Source organism: Cryptosporidium ubiquitum (genome assembly GCF_001865345.1).
Source record: "Cryptosporidium ubiquitum isolate 39726 chromosome Unknown contig_16, whole genome shotgun sequence".
Classification (NCBI taxonomy): Eukaryota; Apicomplexa; class Conoidasida; order Eucoccidiorida; family Cryptosporidiidae; genus Cryptosporidium; species Cryptosporidium ubiquitum.
Window position 1 is genome coordinate 354,465 of NW_021639815.1, and position 24,355 is coordinate 378,819.

The following is a 24,355-nucleotide window of genomic DNA, read 5'->3' on the forward strand; positions in this document are numbered from 1 at the left end:
AAATTAAATTTTGTTTTTTTTTAATAATTTTCCTCCTTTTTTTTCCGGTGGATGTTTCTTCCTTGAAAAATATTCACCTTGAATAAAAAAAATTTAGTGTAATTTTTGTCACGTGTATATTTTACTTAGACTTTTACTATTATAATCAATTATATTATTTTGTTTTAAATTGCTTTATTTAATAGTTTTTTAAAATAATTAATTTGTCTCGTCGATACCGCCAGAATACCGGTCAATTAATTTTTTTTAAGGGGAGAAAAAATAATTTTTTTTAATAAAATTGTCTCAAGAATAGGCGCCAAACAGTATAATAACTAAATAATAAGTAATAAAAATTAAGCATAAATTTTGGGAAATTTTTTATTGATATTTTGTATATATTTAAAGAGAAAATGAAGGTAGACAATGAAACAAAATCCTTATTTGTTGACACCAAAATAACTATTTATTTTTCCTGACTTATTTGCTTCATTTATTTATTGCTTATTCTTATTAATACTTAGGGCAAGTCCCACATTAAGTATTCCACTATAATTATAGCATAATAATGAACTCAAATTATCATTTGGAACATATTTACTGAGAATCTATAGTTTCATTATTGCGAATTAGATGTATATAAGGTAAAGGAGTTTAGGACATTCTAGTTGATTAAGCCGAGTCTAACGAGACCTTTACTCGTTTATTTTTACTAAAAAGCAAAATTTTTGCCTGAAAAAGGTCTATTCCGTCATATCTAAAAATTTAAGTTAGTTGTTTTAATATATTAGAGATGAAGCTATTAATTCAGTTAGTAGCACATAATAAATATTTATTTATACATTAATATATAATAAATGGGTTGCACATTACCGCCAAAAGTCCAAATTTATATTAATTAAAGTTAGGAAATAATTTGGTTGGTAATTAACATGGATGAAATAAAAGAGCATTTTTCAAGGATTTTAGATATTGATTGCAGCTCATCCATCTCATCTGTAGTTTTAAGTAAATTTTATGCATTTGTTGGACTAATAGGCGAAGAGTCAAATGTGAATGTATATGGTTATAAAGATCTTGAACAAGACAAATGCAAGAGTATAGCACCTAAATATATATTAGAAAATAATCATGGTGGTATTTCTAAATTAGTATTGTCTCCTTGCAAGAATTTATTGATGGGATTAACATGCTATGGATGGATATATATTTGGAATATTCAGAAGTTAAACAATGTTAATAAAGATATTGAAATGAGTACCGAACAAGTCGATAATACATACAAAGTGGAGAATAATAAGAACTATTCAGCTGGGGAAATTACAGTAATTAAGCCAGACATATTTTTCATGAATGGCCATCCAGGAGATTCAATTTGTGTTGAATTTATTAACTCAAACTTAATAGTAGCAGCTGGGATAAATCCAGGATCAAGTATTACTTTTTTATCAGTAAAGACCGGGAAAAGAATTGGCCAGTACATTTCTAGAAAGAATGAAATCTCTGGCTTAGCATGGCCAATGTACTATAAAATGGACGAGAAAGAAATTAAAGAGCAAAACTTTGAGCTTGCAGTATTTTCTTTCACAAGCATTGCAATAGAAAGATCAAGCTCTGGGGGTGGATTTTGGGTTGCTATTGGTGGTTCTAATGGGTTAATTACTTTAATATACCTGCCACATGCAACAATTACAAAGATTGAAAAATTGTCTGAAACCAATAATATTGAAAATGAAGAAATTAATTTAACAAGTACAGATTTCCTTTGGAAATGCCACCAAGTTAGTGAGTTATCTACAGAAATTAAATCACTAGTCTGGAGGCCTCGTAATAGTAATAGTACTGGATTATGTCTTGTATGTGGTACTGATGATTCATTATTACGTTATTGTTTTATTGATACTGAAAATAAAAATATTTTAGTTAAAAAAATAAATTTAGTAAAAATAACAGATGGTACTTCAACTTGTAGTGAGATTAATTCTATTGCCTTTCCAATTGATGGACAAAATAATTCTATGGTGGCTGTAGGATTTAATAGATTTTCCTCAGCAAAAAGACATCCAATTTTTGTTACTTCAGAAAATTTGACCAAAAAATCCCAATCATTTTCTTCATTCAAAGTTTATATTCAAGATGTTGTTAAATGCTCAAATAGTAATATTAATAACAGTACTGGTAATGGTAGTAACGGAACATCTACATATACTCATTTCTACTGCATAGGAAATCATTATGACATCATTACAAGTGTCTATATTAGCCCATGCAGCAGATATATAGCTTCATCATCCATTGATGGGCATCTACATATATATAAAAAGTCAAAAGCTGAGTAAATATATTCAATAGGGGTTTTACATAGTAATGATATATAAACTTATAAATCTTAGTTTGAATTCAGTAAGAACTATTGCTACTTAATTAAGCTTTTTATGTTTTTTATTGAAGTCCCTATGACTTCCCCTCCTAAAATAATTTCGTCTAATATTTTTAGGTATTTCTTATTGTTATATATAACATCTACATCAGAAATGTCACGTGAATGGCTTCCAAATGCTTCGTTTATTAGTTGAATGGTAGTAAGAATTAGTAGAATATTTTCATCAAAATCTACTCCCGTTATCATGAATATTTTCTTATACTTTTTAAATACTATTCGTGTGTCTTCTAAGGTAAAGTAGGATAAGTGTTTTTCCTCCAAACATGAAAGCCTTCCCTTGATTGCTTCTTGTATCTTGTTTCTATTCTCAGCATTCTCCAAATTATACCACCTAGAAAATATTGTATTTCCATTCAAATTTTGAATTATAAAAAAGTGGATCATTTTCTTATATATATATATATATTATTTTTTAATAAAACTGTGAATACTGGTTACAACTAAAGTACCAGATTTAGTCAAAACTCCGTCATTACAACGAATATTGCATTTTATTATTATTTTTCTTATTTAAGAAAAATTTATTTATGTGGTTCTGAGTTTGCAATACGGTATAGGGAAACTGACTTTAAAAAAAAATTTGCACCCCACATTTTGCCGCCACACGTAATAATTAGTAATTTTTACATGAATTAATTTAACATGGGATATAATTACCAATGAAATAATTAAAATAATAAAATTGGAAGTAACAATTTTTTAAAAAAGGTAATTTTTAATTACGAGTTTTTGCTCGAGAGCTATTGATAATACTTTAAAAAGTTCCAAAAGGTTTGAACTGAGTTGAAACACAGAAATTGGGTCTGAAAGTTGTTTGAATTAAGAGCTAGGATCAAAAGTTGCTTTAATTAATGCAAATAATTGCATTTATAGTTTGTTGTGAGTTACAATGACTGGTAAGCTCCGAGCTTCATTATTTGATGAGGAAGATTGCCAGAGTGGGATTATAGAGACTGAGGATTCTATTGTGGATTCAAAAGAATCGTTTATAAATGACAAAATATCTCTAGATAGTATTTTTGGGAGGGAATTGATTAATAGTATTAAGAATGAGAAGAAATCTAAGAAAATGAAGGTAGACTCAAATGTTCAGCAGAAATTATCATTTAATTTGGAATCAAAAAACACACCTAGCATTAAAAATAGATGCACAAAGCTAGAGAAAGTTCCTGAAAACGAGGAGAAAGAAAATTTCCATCTAAAAACTTGCTCTGAGAGTTTAACTAAAAAGATAAAGTCTGGTAATTCTGGATTTTTTTCCCCATTTTCTATTAATGTTACAATTGGGAATGACGATATTCAAAGCCCAATGTTTGATCCTTGTAAAATAAACAAGGAAAAGATAATCGCAAAGGGAAAGAGTAATTCAATATTGTTTTCTGTATTGGCTGATGCTTTCTCAAGGATAGAACAGCTCAAAGGAAGTGGTTCTGGAAGTAAAAAAGGATGCATTGTAATTCTGGCAAATTTGTTTAGAATGATAATACAACATAATCCAAGCGATTTAATATATGCAGTTTATATTTGCATGAACAAAGTAGCTCCCGACTACGAAGGAAGGGAATCCGGAATTGGGGATTCTATTTTAATTAAATGTATATCTGAGTCATCCAGCCGTTCTGAGAAGAAGATTAAAGAAGATCAAATAAGTGGAAAGTTTGAGGATCTGGGTGAAATTGCAGCAAACAGCAAAAAACAGATCAGGCTTCTCTTTGAGCCACCAAGATTGACAGTACATGATGTTTATATTGAGTTGTATTCACTAACAGAAATTTCAGGTAAACAATCTCAACAACTTAAAAAAGATAAGATTAAAAAGTTATTAGTTTCAGGCCAGCAGCAAGAAGTTAAATATATAGTAAGATTTTTACAAGGAAGATTAAGGATTGGAATACAACAGACTACTGTCTATCAGGCCTTGGCAAGTGCGTTTGTCTTAACCAAAAATATCCCAGAAAATGAAATGAATAGTTTTTCTGATTACAGACTTATACAAAATGAGAAAAAATATAAGAACTTACAAGAGTTAGATTCTGAAATACTTGACATGGAAAACTCACTCAGATCATCCCTTTGCCAACTTCCAAATATTGAAAAAATCATTAAAGTTGCTATTCAAGGTGCTTCTAGTGATGAGATATCTGATCAATGTAAATTAACTACTGGAATACCTTGTGAGCCAATGTTGGCAAGACCTACAAAAGGCATTAATGAAGTACTTAGTAGATTTGAAAACATTCTCTTTACTGCTGAATATAAGTACGATGGTGAAAGAGCTCAAATACACGTATATAAGGACAAATCTAATAAAAGAGTGATCAAAATTTTTACTCGTAATTTGGAATCTGCCACAGATAGGTATCCAGATTTAATACAGTACTTGAATCAGTCACTTAGTTCGGATGTAGAAGATTGCATTTTAGACTCTGAGGTTGTTGCGTACTCCAAGAATGAGGAGAAAATTTTACCCTTTCAAGTTTTGAGTACTAGAAAAAGGAAGAATGTTGCTTTTGATGATATTCAAATCCAGATTTGCCTAATGATCTTTGACTGTATGGAATTTAATGGAGAATCTTTGCTGAAAAAATCTTTATTTGAAAGGAGACAATATATGAGAAAATGCATCAATCAGGGCCAGTCTGAGTATATTAAATTCACTACAAGTACTGAAACCGACAAACTTGAGCTTTTGGATTCGTTCCTCTCAGAGTCTATTGAAAATAACTGTGAAGGACTTATGGTCAAGACTTTGCATGAAAATGCGAGCTATGAACCCTCAAAAAGATCTCTTAATTGGTTAAAGATTAAAAAGGATTATGTTGATGGGCTTACAGATAGTATAGATGTTGTCCCTATTGCAGCGTGTTATGGCAAAGGTAAGAGGAATGGCGTTTTTGGGACCTTTCTTTTAGCTGTATATAATACAGATGAGGAGGTATATGAAACACTTTGTAAAGCAGGTACAGGTTTTTCTGACGAAATTTTGCAATCATTGTTTGCAAGTTTAAAGAATCACATAATTGAAGAAGGGGCTCCAAAAAGTTACTATAGGTTTGATTCAAATGGACAATTATCTTCACTTAAGCAAGATGTTTGGTTTGAACCAAAATTTGTATGGGAAGTTAAAGGTGCAGACCTTTCATTATCACCTGTGCATACAGCAGCAATAGGAATTGTCGATGAAAACAGAGGAATAGGACTTCGGTTTCCGAGGTTTATAAGAGTCAGAGATGATAAATCTCCAGAACAGGCTACTACATCAGTTCAGATTGTTGAAATGTACAACAACCAGTTAATAACGGCGAAAAATGAGGTTAATATGAATGATGATCATTTTAATGAGGATGATTAGTAATGAGAAGGAGCTTATCTCAAACTCAGAAATTAAAGTATAATATATTTGAAACTGGAATCAAAAAAAAAGATATAAGTGAAAATAATACGACCTCAAAGTAAAAATATATATGCAACATTTAGTCAAAAACAAATACTGATAAATTATTGAAATTACCCATTAGAAGCCAATTTTGATTTCAACTGGAATTAAGTAATCATGAATTCAGATCTATTTAATCGATGAATCATTTATTTTTATAAATATTAACCCATTTTAATTAATGATCAAAACCGGTAGATTTTCATATTATTCTACAAGATACGGTGCTCTTTATTTTTGAAAGAGTGCTTCGCAATTTCTTGGTACAAACAAGATAAGGAAAATTTGCACAAGTTAATATTAGCTTCAATTGGAAGCTTTATCTTCTTATCATTGTCTTTTTCAACTATTTCAAAACCAGAAATTCGAAGAATTTCAATTCCTTGACTAAATTTGCCAACCGAGTTTTTAAAGATCTCATTTTCAAGACTGACAGTTCTATAGAATGGATTATTTGGAAAAGAGATAACATTTTTAAGCAGAATTACAACATTTTTAAGACATTCATAGCTTCCTTCTTTGCCATTTAAAGTTTCTTCTGAAAAAATATTTTCAACAGCATCAACTATCTTTTTCTCAACTTCATGATTACTAATCTTATCAGTTGGAAATTTAATTGGAGGTCTAACAGGACGAAGTTTTTCAGGAGTTGATTGAGTTTTCTCGTAAACCTGTTCAAATAGGTCAAGAATAAAACCATCAAAGCTAAATCCAAATCTTCTTTCTGTGATGTATTTAACAACTTCTGATGGTTTATATCCTAATTCAATTAAGAATAAAGCTACAATATTCAGTGAGTGATAATCACCAGAGGAATCTACTAATAATACAGATTTCCGAAAATGATGTGCTTGCCTTATAATATTGACTACTCCCCAATAATCAGGACTTTCTGTATTATAACATGGAACACTGTAATATTTGATCTTAGAACTTTTTGGGAATTTAAAGATATCTGGATAATTAGTTAAATTCACAATTTTGGTTATATTGAATCTATCTTTACTTTTATCCCAATCATTATGTGCGAGAATTCCTATATCACATGTAAAAACACAAAAATGAGTGAGAACCGGAAACAGAGGAATAGATTCACATGCAAATCTGGATGGTAAATTATTATCAGAGAATTCCGAACAGATTGGATTCTCGTCGATACATCCTTCATATCTTGGACTAAGTGAAGCAAACCCTCCAGCTAAGATGAAAATACGCTCAGGTCTACATGAACAGCAACTCATAATATCAAGAAAAGTTTGTGATTCATGTGAAACACGATCACCTCTTATTGAAGCATTCCCTTCCCAAAGGTGATCGAAAAGAACAACAACTTTATTATTAATTTGCTCAAGAAGCCAAGTATTTATTGTTCTTGAGTATCTTAATATAGCATCAGAGTATTTGGTACTATTAATTTTTTTAAAGGCCAATTCATTACTAGTTTCATAAATTGTGGTACTCTGTTTTGAAAAGCTTCTAAAAGGTTGCAAAGCTCCTATTACAGTTTTTTTCATCAATGCTCCTTTTGAAGCTAATCTAGCCATTGCTTCTTCTTCTTCACTATTGGCTTCCAATACTTTAACATCATAATAAAAACTTTGAGAATCAACAAAAGTAATACCATAATTTCCAAATGGATTCGAATTTTTTGATTGAGCCCAAAGATTAAAGAACATATTTGGTGTAATATATCTAACTTTAAAATGAGAACCTTTAACATCAAGCTCTTTCCATTGAAAAGTTAGATCTTCTAAAGATCTCCATGGTCTTGGGATTCTTTCTTTAACAGCTTTACTGGTGAATTGTGGAACTTCCAAAATCTTATGGTTATCCTTTTTATTCTTAGTTTGTTCATGATTTCCATTATTACTTGAATCCTGGCTTATTCTATTTTTATTCGAATTAACACCATCATTAGAGTTTTTTTTAACTATATTGGTATTTCCTTTCGAAACAGAATCATTTTTTGACTTGGAACAATCTGAGCCCATTCTTGTATTATTATGATTTATCTATACTAATAAGTCAATTTCAATATGAATACTTAAATATACAACCTTCACTTTATTCCAAGTTTAAAATATAATTGGATTTCAAATTATTTTTATGTGGAATGACCAAAGAAATTTGTGGGAATTTTCAGTCAAAGTAAGTATGTTATGTACTAATATTTCAAGAAACTCGAATTTGGATAACTATTTCAGAATAATATATAAGCTAAAAAATATAAACTTAGCTTAATTTCTAATATATTTATTTGTAACTGTAATATTAAACAGTATTATTATTCAGTAATGAATTTGGAATGCAAAGAACTCAATTACAATTTTACTCCTTTCTTTTTTTTTTTTATAATTATATTATTAATTCCTGGGTATTCAAGAAATTTTCAGTTTCTTTATTTGACTTCAGCTCATTTAAATGTAATTTTGACGTATTAATGGGTATTTCTTATAAAAATCAAATATTGAAATTACTTCTGAATAAAAAAAAAATGTGAAAAGGAAGTAAATTTTTTTACATTAAATAATCCATTTATTGAAGATATTAAAATGGGCGGTATGCATGCAATAATGTGATATTATCATTTTGTATTAATTCTGGGTATTATAAAAAAAAAATAACCAATAGTATATATTTTTGGGTAATTTTAATATAAAGAAAAAAAAATATGAATTAAGTTTTGATTTTAAATATAAAAGAAGGATTTCTAATATTAATATGTTTAGGCTGATTGGTTATTCATATTGGTCAATTATTAATAAAAATATATATATATATATTTGACAAGGTTATTATTTTACGCATTTACCCGGGAAAATATTAAATTAATTAAAATGAGGGGATTTTTTTTTTTAAATAATTCAAGTCAAGTCAAACAAAAATAAATACTTATTAGGTTTAAATTTTGCCTTATAATACTTAAAAATTTACTTAAATTCAATTTATTAAGTAATATAATAACAAAAAAGACATTATTTATAAATAATAGAAATGGCAACATTTTCTGTGGTTTCAGAAAGACCAAATTTTCCAAAATTAGAAGAAGAAATTCTTGAATATTGGAAAAAAATTAATATATTGGAACTTACTTTAAAAAAGACAAAAGGAAGACCAAATTATTCATTTTATGATGGTCCCCCATTTGCAACAGGACTTCCACATTATGGCCATATACTTGCAGGTACAGTTAAAGATGTTGTTACAAGATATGCGACTCAAAAAGGATATTATTGTGAAAGAAGATTTGGATGGGATTGCCATGGATTACCAGTAGAACATGAAATAGATAAACAACTAAATATAACAAGTAAAGAAGATGTTTTAAATAAAGGAATAGATTTTTATAATGAATCTTGTAGATCAATAGTATTAAGATATACTCAAGAATGGAGATCAACAGTAGAAAGAGTTGGAAGAATGATAGATTTTGATAATGGTTATAGAACAATGGATTTAAAATATATGCAAACAGTATGGTGGGTATTTAAACAACTTTTTGAGAAAAATCTAGTCTATAGAGCTTATAGAGTAATGCCATATTCAACAGCATGTGCAACACCACTTTCTAATTTTGAATGTAATCTTAATTATAAAGATGTAAATGATCCATCAATAATCATAACATTTCCATCAGTAGATGACCCAAATATACAATTTTTAGCATGGACAACAACTCCATGGACTCTTCCTTCAAATGTAGCAATAGCTGTTCATCCTGAAAAGAAATATATATATTTTAAGACACCAAATTCACAAGAAATAACTTATGTTATTGCTGAATCAAGATTAGAATGGGTACTTTCTGAACTTAAGATTAAAGAATATAACATTATTTCAGAATGTATTGGTGCAAAATTACATAATACAAGAGTAATACCTTTATTTGATTATTTTAAAGATCATGAATCTAGTAATAAATTCTGGAAAATACTTGCTGACGATTATGTTACAGATAATGCAGGTACAGGAATTGTACATATGGCTCCAGCTTTTGGAGAAGATGATTATAGAGTTTGTGTAAATAATGAATTAATAGATCATCATGGAATCAATTTACCATGTCCAATGGATCCAAATGGAAGATTTACTGAGCCTGTTAGTAATTTAAAAGGTATTTGGTTTAAAGATTCTGATAAAATAATAAAACAAGAATTAAAAAAAAAAGGAAGACTTTTAACTGATAATACATGTACACATTCTTATCCTTTTTGTTGGAGATCTGATACACCTTTACAATATAGAGCTGTTCCTTCTTGGTTTATTAATGTAGAAACTTTAAAAGATAAATTATTAATTAATAATGAAAAAACTAGTTGGATTCCTAATTATGTTAAAGAGAAAAGATTTCATAATTGGTTACAAGAAGCTAGAGATTGGTGTGTAAGTCGTAATAGATTTTGGGGAACACCAATACCTTTATGGGTATCAGAAGACTATACAATAATCAAATGTATTGAAAGTGTAGAAGAACTTAAATCTTTAGCATCTAATTTAAAAGATAAAGAAATTACTGATATTCATCGTCATTTTATTGATTATATTGAAATTCCAGATCCTAGAGGTGAAAATTATCCACCATTAAAAAGAATTGAAGAAGTTTTTGATTGTTGGTTTGAATCTGGTTCAATGCCTTATGCATCTATTAATTATCCATTTGAAAATAAAGAATTATTTAAAAATATATTTCCTGCTGATTTTGTTGGTGAAGGATTAGATCAAACAAGAGGATGGTTTTATACTCTTATGGTATTATCTACAGCATTATTTGATCAACCAGCTTTTAAGAATATTATAGTAAATGGTTTAGTATTAGCATCAGATGGTAAAAAAATGTCAAAGAGATTAAAAAATTATCCTGATCCATTAGATATTGTTAATAAATATGGAGCAGACTCTTTAAGATTATTTTTAATTAATTCACCAGTAGTAAGAGCAGAAACTTTAAGATTTAAAGAAGAAGGTGTAAAAGATGTTATTAAAGATGTATTACTTCCATGGTATCATTGTTATCGTTTCTTTATACAAGAAGCTACTAGATATGAAAATACTAATAATACAAAATTTGTATCAAATAATCAAGTAATTAAAATAACTAATAATGTTATGGATAAATGGATATATTCTGAAGCTCAATCATTACTTAAATTTGTTAAGACTGAAATGGATGGATATAGATTATATAATGTTACTCCAAGATTAATATCATTTTTAGATACACTTTGTAATTGGTATGTTCGTTTAAATAGAGATAGAATGAGAGGAATTTTTGGATTAAATGAAACAAAGAATTCTTTAGAAATACTTTATCAAGTTTTAATGTTAACAGTAAAGTTATTAGCTCCATTTATTCCATTTACATGTGAATTATTATATTCAAATTTAAAAAATGCTTTAATTAATGAACCAGAAGAAAATAGACCTGAGACTGTTCATTTATTATTGATTCCTCAAATTGAAGAAGATTTTATTGATAAAAATATTGAAGAAGCCATTAATCAATTAAGAGAAATTATTGTAATGGGAAGAAATTTACGTGAGAAGAAAAAAGTTAGTGTTAAAACTCCATTAAAAAGTATTAGTATTGTACATAAAAATAAATCTGTTTTGGATTATTTAATTGAATCTAAATTAATTAATTATATTAAAGATGAATTAAATGTATTAAATGTAATTACAGATAATAATTCAGAATTTAGCAAGATTACAAAATTGGTTGCTACTCCAAATTTCAAGATTTTAGGTTCTAAATTAGGTAAATCAATGAAAGATGTTACTAATTATATTAAGAATGAAATGAATAATGAAATTATTGAAAAATTTGTAAAAGATGGAACAATAAAAATATGTGGATTTGAATTAAATTTAGATGAAATAATGATCCAAACTGTTGTAGATCATTCTATAACTAATTCTGATAGCGAAATAGTATATGAAGGAAGTTCAAATTTAGTTATAGGAATGGATTTTACTTCTGATATAGAATTTGAGAATATGGCTTATTCTAGAGAATTAGCAAATAAGATTCAAAAGATACGTAAAGAAAAGAATATGGACCCAGATGCAAATGTTACAATATATCTACAATTAATATCTAATAATGATAATGATAGATTAAGTAAATTCTATTCAGCTATAACATCTTATAATGATTATTTACAGAAAATTATAAGAAAACCAATAATGGAATTTCCAATCGAAGAATCTAAAGATTTAAGAACAAGATTATTATTTGAGTGTGAGATTGAAGTTGGAATGGATGATAGAATTAATGTGATAGTAATAGAAAATTGAATAGTTCTTTTTAAGATTTTTGATTTGATTAATATTATGTAAATTAATATTTTAAGAATAAATTGTGGGTAGAAAATAATATTGAGAAAAATTCCATTAAATGGATTAATTAATTTCGTCAATATTAAGTAATTAAACTTGGATGATTTATAGTATAGTTAAAATGAGTGTTTGTATTACGATATATATATTAAATCTAAATTTAATTTTCCCCCACTTCTTTAATAAGTTAGTTTTTCACATATTAACTTAAATTGAGTTTTTTTTTATAAGCATTTCAAAAAATGTTTATTTGAATGTTGTTTTGCCAATTTTAATTAGGGAATAAATTTGTTGTTAGGGCGCCATAATCAAAAAAAGACAATGTTTGGGCGGGAATGCTAAAATAATAAAGAGACTGAAAGTAGAAAAATAAATAAAAATAGATAAAAGGACAAGAAAAATCAGGACTTTACTCTTTTTATCGATTTTACTGGACTGAAGTAGACAAATATTTATTCTGAGGAAGAGAAGAGAAGGTAGAGGATAGGAATCCATGGGTAAACGTAAGGAATTAGAAATGGGTGATGCCAAAACTGAGACTGTAATAAAGCCAGAAAGTAAGTCTCAGCCGATTGATACTTCTAATTGGCCATTACTCCTGAAGAATTATTCAAAATTGAATGTTAGAACTGGACACTATACTCCACTTCCCTATGGTAATTCTCCATTGAATAGAAATTTGGTTGATTATTTGAGCTACGGAATAATCAATCTTGACAAGCCAGCAAATCCTTCATCTCATGAAGTTGTTGCATGGATTAAGAAGATTTTGAGATGTGAGAAAACAGGTCATAGTGGTACATTGGATCCAAAGGTTACAGGATGTTTACTTGTATGTTTAAACAGAGCAACCAGATTGGTGAAGTCGCAACAAAGTGCAGGTAAAGAGTATGTTTGCATTGTAAGATTTCACTCAAGTGTTGGAGGTAGATCTGCAGTAAATAGATGCCTTGAGACTCTTACTGGTGCTCTATTTCAAAGACCTCCAGTAATTTCTGCAGTTAAACGTCAACTTAGGGTACGTTCAATATATGACTCTAAACTTTTGGATTATGATGAGAAAAGGAATTTGGCTGTTTTCTGGGCGAAGTGTGAGGCAGGCACATATATAAGAACGATGTGTGTTCATATGGGACTGCTATTGGGAGTTGGAGCTCATATGCAGGAATTAAGAAGAGTTAGAAGTGGTTGTTTATCAGAAAATGATAATATGGTAACAATGCACGATATTTTGGACGCTCAGTATATGTTAGATAACTATAGGGATGAGTCTTATTTAAGGCGCATTATCTCGCCTTTAGAATTACTTTTGACAGATTTACCAAGAATTGTAGTTAAGGATTCATGTGTGAATGCAATTTGTTATGGTGCAAAGCTTATGATTCCGGGTGTATTAAGGTTTGATAATGAAATAGATGTTGGTACTGAGGTTGTTATGATGACAACAAAAGGAGAAGCTATCGCAATCGGTATTGCTCAAATGACCACAGCTGTTATAGCCAGTGTTGACCATGGAGTTGTTGCTATAATTAAGAGAGTCATTATGGAGAGGGATACTTATGATATGAGATGGGGACATGGTCCTAGAGCTTCTGAGAAGAAGAAACTTATTTTAGGTGGCAAGCTTGACAAGCATGGAAAGCCAAACGAGCAAACTCCTGAATCTTGGCTTAAATATGAGGGTTACATCCCAAAGCTTACAGGTGACCATGATGGCCTTAAAGAAGAAGAGTCAAAAAGCAAGACAGAATCAGATTCGGAATCGGAATCAGAGCCTAGCTCTAATATAGAAGCCAGTTCATCAAAAAAAAGAAAAGAAAAGAAAGAGATTAATGATGAATCTTATTCATCATCTTCTAAAAGTAAGAAGGAAAAGAAAAAAAGAAAGAATACAGAACCTCTAAGTGAAAATAGCAGTAGTAGTAGCGATAGTAGTGATGATGAGAAGAGTAAATTCAAAGGAGAGAAGTCATCTAAAGATAAATCTAAGAAAAAAAAGAGACATAGTCATGTTAGTGAAGATTGAAATACCTTTACAAAGTTTGAAATTTTTTTATATCAAGCTAGTGGATACACTATATTATGACTGCGCTTATTTTCTAATTTATTTATATCCACATTATTCTCTCATTTTCAATAGTAATGGAATTCTTTTCCACAAAAATCGTAATAGTATTTATTAGGCTTTAATTATCATTTGGAATAGCTGGTAAACAGTTTGTTAAGTGTTATAAGTACTTTTTTTAAAGTTCATTTTTTTTTTAAGAATTTATCTTTTTTTTAACTTAATCCAGCTAGAATACACGTCATTTTATATGTAAATTATGTTTATTTTGTAATGCGAAATCAAAAAAGAAAATTAATGCTTTAAATCTCACTTAAAGAAACGATACAGAGCAAAAGTAAATTCCCTTATTGTTTTTTAGCAATTCAAACTCCTTTGGTTAATAAAAACTTGGTGTTTTAATGCAAACTGTTATTCAACTAGTCTAAATTTTCGTGGCATTAATTGTAAGGAAAAGGTTTACCGCCGGCGGTAACATGCAAAAATGTGGGTTTTGTGGCTCATGTGAGGGGAGGATGTTATTTGAATTCGAATAAAAATAGTGAAGAATATAAATAGAGTAAAAAACGGGTTTTTTCTACAACAATTATTACCATCCCTTTCTTATTCTATTGGAATAATTGCTCTTCTACATACTTCTTCTATTCTAAATGCCTAAGTTCTTTTCATAGATTGGGGGTAGTTTTTCGATTAAATCATTTAAATTAATATTTTGTTGAGTAAAAAACCCAAGTAAAGAGAATCAAGAAGTTATTTTCAAATAAGGGAGAAAACAATAGTATGTTTGTGAAGTGGTTGAATAAAACAATGCATTTTAGCTTGAAGAAAATATAGTAAAGTAGAACGAAAGATACTCCTGCGATGATAATATAGAAGTAAAAATGAGGCTACAATCTAAACAAAAGTACCAGTTTCCTGATTTAGAGATGGGAGAGTTGATGAATGAGTTGGATATGTTAGGATTTGAGGTTGGAAGTAATTTTTGGGAAAGCATTAATCATGAAATAGCAGTGGAACTCTATATGAACTGCTTGTCAATAGCTTTGGAGATAGATACAGAGGATATAAGACCAGAAGAACTAATGGGGCAAATCCCATCTTCAGCTGCTGGAATTATATCTGAAAACGGAAAGAGCCAGATTAAACCAATAGGTAATTTGAGATTTTTGCGTTACTGTAAGATATTATGGGTAATGATAGGAATAGACGATTTCAGTATGAACGATATTCACAGACCAACTCCAGATAGGATTTATTCTTTTTTGTGTGGATTTGTGAATTTGATGCGTTTCAAAGAAGATCGTTGGATGACTTATAAGAATGAGTTTTATGAAATCGAGGAGATTTTGGATTCGGTAGACAAATCAAACGAGCAAATTAAGCAAAAAAAAGAAGACTTAAATAATATTAGAGTGAGATACAGTGAACAGAGTGGTGAGATCGTAAATAGGAGGAGAGATAATCAAGAATACCAGGAGAAGATGAGGTCTTTGCATGGGGAATTTTTGCAAAACCAACAAGAACTAAAAAGATTAACACAGTTAGACCATGATTTAAAGGAACAGCTTAAAGACGTGGAGTTTAGAATTGCTTCCGGAAATCAAGATATACAAGATTTGAAAGACCAAGTAGTTCAGTCTCCAGAGAGACTCAGAAATACTGTAGAAGAATTAAACAAATCATTGGATAATGAAAGAAAGCAAATTGATCAGATTAGTGTCCGAAATAATGAGCTTAAAGAAAGACAAAATCTTTTACAAAAGACAGAAAAAAGGCTCGGAAAGGCGAAAGCTTTTCTTGAGCAAACTATCAGTGGAATCAAAGATGCAAACAACATTAAGCAGTCGATTAAAGAGATTGAACACCATATTGAAAAGGATAAGTGGACGATTGAACAGACTACAGAAGAAGAAAGACTTCTCTTACAAACTGTAGAGCAAATCTCCCTTAGGATTCAGAATAATCAACAACATTATGAGAGCCTGATTGAGGAGGCACAGACTTTACTTAACCAGGAGAAACAGAAATATGAGCAGGGGCAAGAGTTCCTTGATGTTCAAAGTAGTGAGGCATTTTCACTTGAGAGGCAGGCAGAATTGATGGAAAAGGAGATTCAGAATTCAAAAGTAAATCATGAAAAGGCCATCAATGCACTCAGTGTTCAGCACAACCAGCTCTTAAATGTTCTCACTAGGTACAAAAAGCAGCTAATAAGCCAGCTAAATGACTTAAACTCCAGATACAACCTAAAACTCTTGGATGAACCTTCAAAAGAAAACTCGACTATGAACTCCGTAGATAGCACAATTCCAATGCAATATAATCAATAATTAGAATATATTACAAATTATTTATTTCAACTACTAATATACATTTCTTTTAAATTCTTCCTTTTCGCAGAAATATAACTTAGTTAAATCAAGTAAATATTTAGACCTAATTATTCATTATCTACATATCTTATTTCTACCTCACTCTTACGTTTAATATATTATCTATATATTACCTATTTTTATGTTTGTTCAGTTCATTTTTCAAAAAATGACATAAGGATAAAACCTACCTGGCGCCAAATTTTGGCGGTAGACGTGGCGGCAAATTAATTTTTTAAATTAATGGACAAGATTGGGGAAAGGAAAATCAAATCGAAACCATTAGAGGAAATTTATGCAATTTGAGAAAGTGATTTAAACAGTTTCTTTTCAATACGATTTCATGATACTCTATTGGTTGAATATAGCGTAATGATTATATGAGATCTATGAAATTCTTTGAGTAAGTCTGAAAAGAACGATTGGTAATTTTAAGAACAGTGTTTTAAGATAATATAGCTTTCTGACAAATTGTTGTAGAAGCTAATATATACTGCTTCCATATAAGAAATACCGTTTTATAATTCCAGCAAATAAGAATAATAGTTTCGTAAATATGTTTCGTTGTAGAATCTGTACCGAACCACCATTTAGCCATTTTTTTAATTTGAGAATATTTAATGGATATTTCTCTGACGAGGGGACTAAAAAAACGTCTTACCAGCTGAGTGAAGGAGATTCCGTTTATGACACTCAATCATATGGAAGCTCACTTTTGGCCACTCCATCCAACTTGAATTCTTTTGAACCAAGAAGTTCTGAGGAAATCAATTCTATTTGTCTCAAATGGGAAAAATGTGTACATGAGAGAGGTAGAGAGTTTTGGAGGACTTCAGAATGTTTGATGGAGGTGCTTTCAGCAATAGCCCGTGGAATTAATAATAATGACGACCCAATATTAGGTGATCCCCAAAGATGTATAATGTGGTATGGACAAGTTTCAGCAATTGATGGATGTCCCGTCATAAGGATGAAAAGACCAGATGAGGTAGTTGAAACCCATACTTATGTAAACAGGGCCTTAGTATTCTTATATGCTAGCGATGAATCCTTTGAGGAGTTACAATTGAAGCCAAGAGTGGCATTCAATATGGCTTGTGGGAACCGTAGATGTGTTCACTTGCGTCATATATCTTTGGATGACTGAAAGTATGATTAATATAGGAGTATTAATGATACCAAAATTACGAGTAATGGTGATGTTGAAAAGCTGTATAAATTGTGATCCCTATTAACTCAAAAGAATACACCAATAATAATAAAATAAAAATATATTTATATATATGTATATGCATGCTTTTCACTCGCTCTAATAATTCTTTAAAGAGTTGAGAAAGAAAAAAATGAGTAATCAGAAAGAATATTTGTTTTTTTTTTTTTATAGCATATCTAAACCATTGAGTCTATATTTTGATACAAGTGTTGTTGAGGTGCCACTTAACCTGGAAGTGTAAATATAATTACATTAACTTATTTCTGAATGCTTGAGTTGTCCAATTTATTTAGCTCACAGGTATTAAGGGGGGTGAAGCCTAGTGGGCCAAGATTTGATTATTCATATGTATTGTTATGTATGTCGAAGCTTGGTTTTCCAATTGAGAGTGAATGAGGTTTCATGTTTGGATTTTTGTGTGTGGCTAAAATAATCACTAGCGTTCTTACTAGTCATTTCTTAATTTTCCTTGTTTTTAAGTATAGAAAGCAACCTTATCACTTTTCCTGGAATTTCTCCTTCTCCTTTTTTCTCTCTTTCGATTTTATACTTATTAAGTTTTCGTCTGGCATCTCTCCACTCTTTTCTGCACAAATATAAATCACTAAGACAGTTTTTAAAGTCATCCTGGACTTGAATGCTTTTTATTCACAAAATTAGGCGCCTAAACATGACTGTTTTGGCGCCAAATATATAAAGGTCAAGAATGATGAAAGAAAACAATAGAAGAAACAACAAAAATTAAAACGGAATAGGAGTAAATAAGGTAAAAGTAATTCTGGATAGTTCTAGGGGTGGAAAGCTCCAAGATGGACTTGAATGATGTGTACGATGAGTTTGGTAACTATATTTTGAAAGACGAAGATGACTCAGAAGGAAGTATAAGTAGTATGGGATCTGATGTTTCATCAGAGCTAGAGGTTGATCACAACAATAAGGGTATTGAAATACAAGAATTTGGTCAGAAAGAAACTGATGACAACTTTGGAAGCGATATTTTTTCTGAAAATGAGCTGCGAGAGTATCAAGGAGAAGTGAAGATAATTAAGAGGCAAAACTTCAAGGATAAAGATCATGAAATGAGTACAGAAACTAACGATGAGAATAAGATCGTCCAGTATGAAGATAAGGAGTATTATCCAGATTCTTCTCAGGTGTATGGGGATGATGTTGAAATACTGGTAGAAGAAGAAGACCACCAACATATAGATGAACCTTTAATTTCACCATTAAAGGAAAACAAGTTTGATTTAGTCGAAAAGAATCTCAAAGATATGGAAACAACATTTTCTTATGAGTTTCTCAGAGATTTAATGGATAATTTGGAATTTGTAAGAAATATCTGTTTAATAGGCGATTTGCATTCTGGGAAAACAACATTTTTAGATATGTTAATTAAAAGTACTCATTCTTATAACAGAGATAAAAAAAATCTATCTTTTCCAGAAAGATACTCTGATTGTAGGAAGGATGAGCAGGACAGGGGAATTAGTATCAAGGCTTCTCCAATGTCCTTGGTCTTACCCAACTCTGTGGGGAAATCATTTTTATTTAATATATTGGATACACCAGGCCATGTTAATTTTCTGGATGAAGTTTGTATTTCTGTAAGAATTTCAGAGGGTGTTATTATTTTATTGGACTGCGTTATTGGTCTTACTAAGCATTTAGAAAGATTACTTTATTATTGCTTATCCGAGGGTAAAAAAGTTGTTTTGGTAATTAATCAAATTGACAGACTTGTTTTAGAGTGCAGACTACCTCCCTATGATGCATATTTTAAGCTTAAGTATCTGATTTCCGCAGTAAACAACTCTATTATGGAATATGCATCCATTTATGGATTAGGTACAGAAGAAGCCAAAACTTTACTATTCGAGCCAGAAAAAGGTAATGTTGGATTTGCTTCTGGAAGATACAACTTTTTCTTCACTCTAGACTCATTTGCTAGAAAGTACTTGAAGCATAATGGTGTTATCAATAACTGTATTTTGAATGAAAAATCTAATCTTTTATCTCACAGATTCTGGGGTGACTATTACTTTAACAAGGAAAATGGTACATTTGAAACTGATTCAAGTGTTTCTCAAGATAGATCTTTTGTTGAGTTCATTTTAAATCCGATATACAAACTACTCGGATATACGGTATCGGAAGAAGATGATCAATTAGCGAGTTTCTTGAAAACTGTGGGTATATATTTAACAAAGAAGGAACTTAAATTGAATGTAAAAGAACGTTTAGAGGTTGTTTGTAAACGTTTCTTTGGTAATTCTGGTTCATTTACTGATTTCATCTCAAAAAACATTCCAAATCCTGTTGAAAGTGCTAATACTAATGTTGAAAGAATATATACAGGACCATTAAATGATAGAGTATCATCATTCATGAGAAAATACGAAAGATCTAACTGTCCCTTAGTTGTTTTTGTCATAAAGCAATTCCATTCTGAAGATATAGAATCATTTTATTCATTTGGAAAGATATTCTGTGGAACTTTATCAAAAGGTGACCGAGTTAAAGTTTTGGGAGAATCTTTTTCTAAGGAAGATCCTGAGGACTTTACTATAAGAACTGTTGATCGTCTTTGGATATTGCAAAGTAGATACAAGGTAGAAATTACGAGTGCTCCTGCTGGAAATTGGGTACTGATTTCAGGTCTTGGAAACTCAGTAACAAAATCATGTACTCTAATTGGATGCAACTCATCAATTAAAGATGATGAAATATACCCTTTATCCAACATAAGACTTTTGAATAAGAGTGTAATGAAGTTGGCTATTGAACCTCACAACCCTGCAGATTTACCAAAAATGCTTGAAGGCCTGAAAGGTATCTCGAAAGCTTATACATGCTCAATTACTAAAGTAGAAGAAAACGGAGAGCATGTTCTATTTGGAACAGGAGAATTGCAGATGGACTGTATGATGCACGATTTAAGGTTTTTGTATGGAAATCTAGATGTCAAAGTTTCAGATCCAATGGTACATTTTTGCGAGACAGTTTCAGAGAAATCCGTAGTAAAGTGTTTTGGAGATTCAACAAATGGACTAAACAGGCTTTATATTACGTCAGAGCCTTTAGATAAAGGTATTTCAGATGAATTAGAAAATGGTATTATGAAGGTTACTATTTCAGACAACAAAGATCCCAGATACTATACAAATGTACTAGCAGATAAATATGGTTGGGATAAACTTGCAATAAAGTCTTTATGGGCATTTGGACCAGATCCTAAAGTAGGGAGTAATGTATTATTAGATGATACATCTTCTATTACTGTTGATAAGAAGCTTTTGTATGATGTTAAAGAAGACATTATTCAAGGATTTAACTGGGCTGTTAAGGAGGGCCCTTTACTGGAAGAACCTATTAGGAATGTTAAATTTAAGATTCTGGATGTAAACTTATCGTCTGATAAAATAAACAGAGGAACAGGGCAAATAGTTCCAGCATCTAGAAGAGCTTGCTATACATCAATGTTTTTAGCATCTCCAAAAATTTTGGAACCAATTTGTTTAGTAGAGATAATATGTCCTTCAGGTCTGGATGAATTTATTAATAATATAATATCTAAAAGAAGAGGCCATGCAGGCAAGGAGAACCCAATTCCTGCTTCACCATTAGTTACAATACTAGCATTTGTTCCAACAATAGAGACTTTTGGATTTGAAACAGATTTAAGAATACATACAAGTGGGCAAGCTTTTTGTACAAGTTGTTTTGATCATTGGGCAATTGTCCCTGGGAATCCATTAGATAGGAATATTTTTATAAGGCCTTTGGAGAAGGCTCCTATAGCACATCTAGCTAGAGATTTTCTCCTTAAAACGAGGAGAAGAAAAGGTATGAGTGATGAAGTTAACATTCAGAACTTCATTACTTGTCCAGAACTAATTAAGGCTATGAATTACTAAGAATTAAATAGTACTAACTTATTCGAATATAAAATGTAACAATTAAATTTAGGATGTTAGAATATAAGTAGAAAAGGGATTGAAAAGGAAAATCTCAATTAAACAATAATTAAAAAAAAATGATCATTATTTTTACTGATAATATAACTAAAATAGTTTGTGAATTCTACTATTAGTCCTGATAATATGGGCCTGGAATACATGTGGTGTAACTCCAAAGGGGAGAAGTATCAATATTATATAAGACTGAATTAAGCCGAATAAAATAAAGAAATGTCCTCTCTCACCAGAAAACAACTAAAATTGTTATCGGACTCCCTAGTTTACTCGTATGATCTTATAATATCAGAATCACCTGGGTCTGTTACAGTCATACAGCTAACACGATATAGTTTACCACAAGAGGTACCTAAATCGTTGTTTCCACCTTGGAAATGGTGAACACCAATCTTGGAGAGCATTGCATAGTACTCAATTTCGGATCTTCTGAGAGGTGGACAATTGTTGGAGATTATAACCAAACGGGCAGTACCATTTCTGATAGATTTGACAGTTGAACGGTACCCAAGACAGACCTTACCACTTTTCATAACAAGCTGTAAGCGACTTGTCATACCTTCAGATTTACCCTTGGATGAACTCTTCTTGACCATTTCTATTTAATTTTCTTCACAAACTAATATCTGAGTCTTTAAATTACTTTTGTTTCTTTTAGACAACTTATTTCAATTTCTTGAAACTCGTTTTGTTTAAGATGATTTCTAAATTATTTGTCTAATTAAACTCGCGCCAGAACAAAAATGGTTTTCTTTTTGCAAATTATAATTTAATATTATAAACTTATTTATATTTACCTTATTTTTACGTTTTTCTAATCTATATTGACCATTACTATTTATTTATTCCTTCTCGTCTCATTTTTTTTTTATAGAATAAATTATGATAGCAGTAACCGCCAAAACTAGACACGTGTATGGGCGGGTTTTATTTGGAAATTACTTTGAATTATTGTTAATGGCGATAATAATTACATGTAAAAAAAAACTGAGCACACAAAATACTTGTAGGGGGGTATATAGAAAATAATAAAAAATATAAATAATTTTTAAATAGGTGAAGGAATACATTTTGTGGAAAAGAAGAAACTTTATTTTAATGTTATGATGTTATAAGTCTTGTGAATTAATAATAAATAAGAGAAAAGAAGTAATTGAGGAAGAGGTTTACAAAAAAGGTCAAATAAATATAAAAATAAACAAGTAATTGCGTTAAAAGGATATTTGTCTGAATTTTATGAGACTTTAAGGCCAATAAGAGCTATTTTTCAATTTTTGTGAATAGCAGTGAATTAAAGTAGATAACCATGAATTTAACAAATGAGAATATCTCAAACCAAAGTCAAGAGATTTCAATAAATGAGAATTCCAATACAATTGAAGAAAAATTTGAAGATAAAAATAAAGAGATACTTCTTGAAAAATGCAGGGTAAAAGTTTCTTCGAATGGAGTCTATGAGTCTTTGCCAGTTGAAAGAAATAGTATCGATGCTAAATCAAGTGAGAAAGTAAAGGATGAAATTTGTGGGGATACTGTTTTTGAGGTTTTGCCTAGATCAGAGTCCAATGCAGATGCAAGTTATGACAAAGCAAGTGATTTTGGTAATGATATTGGAGTTTTTGAGTCATTACCAAAATCATCTTCTGATGCTGATTATAAGTATAATGAAAAGGTGGATATTGTAGAAGATAAAACTGTTTTTGAAGTATTGCCACGTTCTGAGAGTATTGTTCACCCTAATGATGATACAAACTATGGTTTGTCCGTTGATGTAAGTGAAATAATTAAAAGAAAGGAGTCAGATATCAATAATAATGTAAAAGGGCAAACAAATGAGATTACCAGGGAGTACATTGAAAATGATCCTACTGTTGGCTTAAGCATTCAAAATGAGGATTCAGTTTCTCCTCCTTCTGAAGCTTCTATGACTATTTTTGAGAATTTGCCAATTAAGAGAGAAGGTAATAACGACATTGGAAGGGAATCTCGATCTAATTCTATTTCATCAAATGATTATATAACTGAAGATCACCAATCTATTTTCGAAACAGCAAACTTATCAAAACCAAATAGCTCTTCTCATATTACCTATTTGAAGGATGATGAAGGAGCCGAAAGACGAACAAGCAATGAAGTAAGCGAACATAGTGAAGTTGGCAGTGATGATATATATGATAAAAGTGATGAAAAAAAGTATCCCGTAAAAGATTCTGAGCCTATTAACGAATTAATTCCTGATTGCAATCAAACGATAAATATTGAAAACAAAACAGAGCTTCCAATTCAAGTTCAATCTGAGACCAAAGCCAATGTGAATGTGAAAAGCGAAAAGTCGATTTTTGAGTCAATCCCATCTAAATGTTCAAAAGCTGATATTGGATATAATTCTAAAGCACCATTAATTTTAGAAGAAAAGACAGTTTTTGAATCAAATCCCGTGATGTCTTCAAGAGCGGATGTGAGTTATAACACCAAACCAGAAGTGAAGACTGATGGTAAGTCAATATTTGAATCCAATCCTACAGTTGGTTCCAAAG

At 30.3% G+C, this 24,355-nt stretch overlaps 11 protein-coding genes across 11 annotated transcripts in view; 8 read left to right on the top strand and 3 right to left on the bottom strand.

Moving 5' to 3' along the window:
* Window positions 1–911: 911 nt before the first annotated feature.
* Window positions 912–2,318, top strand: cubi_01186 (uncharacterized protein; the record flags this gene model as incomplete). Its single annotated transcript, XM_029018198.1, has 1 exon — window positions 912–2,318. One exon carries the CDS (start codon window positions 912–914, stop codon window positions 2,316–2,318), a length of 1,407 nt encoding a protein of 468 aa, XP_028875535.1.
* A 77-nt stretch (window positions 2,319–2,395) lies between these two features.
* cubi_01187 (uncharacterized protein) lies at window positions 2,396–2,806 on the bottom strand (the record flags this gene model as incomplete). Its single annotated transcript, XM_029018199.1, has 1 exon — window positions 2,396–2,806. The coding sequence occupies one exon, from the start codon at window positions 2,804–2,806 to the stop codon at window positions 2,396–2,398; it is 411 nt and encodes a 136-aa protein (XP_028875536.1).
* A 505-nt stretch (window positions 2,807–3,311) lies between these two features.
* On the top strand, window positions 3,312–5,774 carry cubi_01188 (DNA ligase I; the record flags this gene model as incomplete). Its single annotated transcript, XM_029018200.1, has 1 exon — window positions 3,312–5,774. The coding sequence occupies one exon, from the start codon at window positions 3,312–3,314 to the stop codon at window positions 5,772–5,774; it is 2,463 nt and encodes an 820-aa protein (XP_028875537.1).
* Window positions 5,775–6,070: 296 nt separating this feature from the next.
* Window positions 6,071–7,849, bottom strand: cubi_01189 (uncharacterized protein; the record flags this gene model as incomplete). The annotated part of the gene is made up of 1 exon (XM_029018201.1): window positions 6,071–7,849. The coding sequence occupies one exon, from the start codon at window positions 7,847–7,849 to the stop codon at window positions 6,071–6,073; it is 1,779 nt and encodes a 592-aa protein (XP_028875538.1).
* Window positions 7,850–8,852: 1,003 nt separating this feature from the next.
* On the top strand, window positions 8,853–12,152 carry cubi_01190 (isoleucine-tRNA synthetase; the record flags this gene model as incomplete). The annotated part of the gene is made up of 1 exon (XM_029018202.1): window positions 8,853–12,152. One exon carries the CDS (start codon window positions 8,853–8,855, stop codon window positions 12,150–12,152), a length of 3,300 nt encoding a protein of 1,099 aa, XP_028875539.1.
* A 535-nt stretch (window positions 12,153–12,687) lies between these two features.
* cubi_01191 (type I pseudouridine synthase domain-containing protein) lies at window positions 12,688–14,220 on the top strand (the record flags this gene model as incomplete). Its single annotated transcript, XM_029018203.1, has 1 exon — window positions 12,688–14,220. The coding sequence occupies one exon, from the start codon at window positions 12,688–12,690 to the stop codon at window positions 14,218–14,220; it is 1,533 nt and encodes a 510-aa protein (XP_028875540.1).
* A 920-nt stretch (window positions 14,221–15,140) lies between these two features.
* Window positions 15,141–16,589, top strand: cubi_01192 (uncharacterized protein; the record flags this gene model as incomplete). Its single annotated transcript, XM_029018204.1, has 1 exon — window positions 15,141–16,589. One exon carries the CDS (start codon window positions 15,141–15,143, stop codon window positions 16,587–16,589), a length of 1,449 nt encoding a protein of 482 aa, XP_028875541.1.
* Window positions 16,590–17,187: 598 nt separating this feature from the next.
* cubi_01193 (uncharacterized protein) lies at window positions 17,188–17,778 on the top strand (the record flags this gene model as incomplete). Its single annotated transcript, XM_029018205.1, has 1 exon — window positions 17,188–17,778. The coding sequence occupies one exon, from the start codon at window positions 17,188–17,190 to the stop codon at window positions 17,776–17,778; it is 591 nt and encodes a 196-aa protein (XP_028875542.1).
* Window positions 17,779–18,653: 875 nt separating this feature from the next.
* Window positions 18,654–21,761, top strand: cubi_01194 (uncharacterized protein; the record flags this gene model as incomplete). The annotated part of the gene is made up of 1 exon (XM_029018206.1): window positions 18,654–21,761. One exon carries the CDS (start codon window positions 18,654–18,656, stop codon window positions 21,759–21,761), a length of 3,108 nt encoding a protein of 1,035 aa, XP_028875543.1.
* A 323-nt stretch (window positions 21,762–22,084) lies between these two features.
* cubi_01195 (60s ribosomal protein pelota RNA binding domain-containing protein) lies at window positions 22,085–22,414 on the bottom strand (the record flags this gene model as incomplete). Its single annotated transcript, XM_029018207.1, has 1 exon — window positions 22,085–22,414. The coding sequence occupies one exon, from the start codon at window positions 22,412–22,414 to the stop codon at window positions 22,085–22,087; it is 330 nt and encodes a 109-aa protein (XP_028875544.1).
* A 710-nt stretch (window positions 22,415–23,124) lies between these two features.
* The window catches only part of cubi_01196 (uncharacterized protein), a gene marked incomplete at both ends in the record, with an annotated part of 2,740 nt that continues 1,509 nt past the window's right edge, over window positions 23,125–24,355 (top strand). The window contains one exon of the mRNA XM_029018208.1: window positions 23,125–24,313. Coding sequence (XP_028875545.1) covers window positions 23,125–24,313 — 1,189 coding nt within the window. The remainder of the gene's footprint in view (window positions 24,314–24,355) is intronic.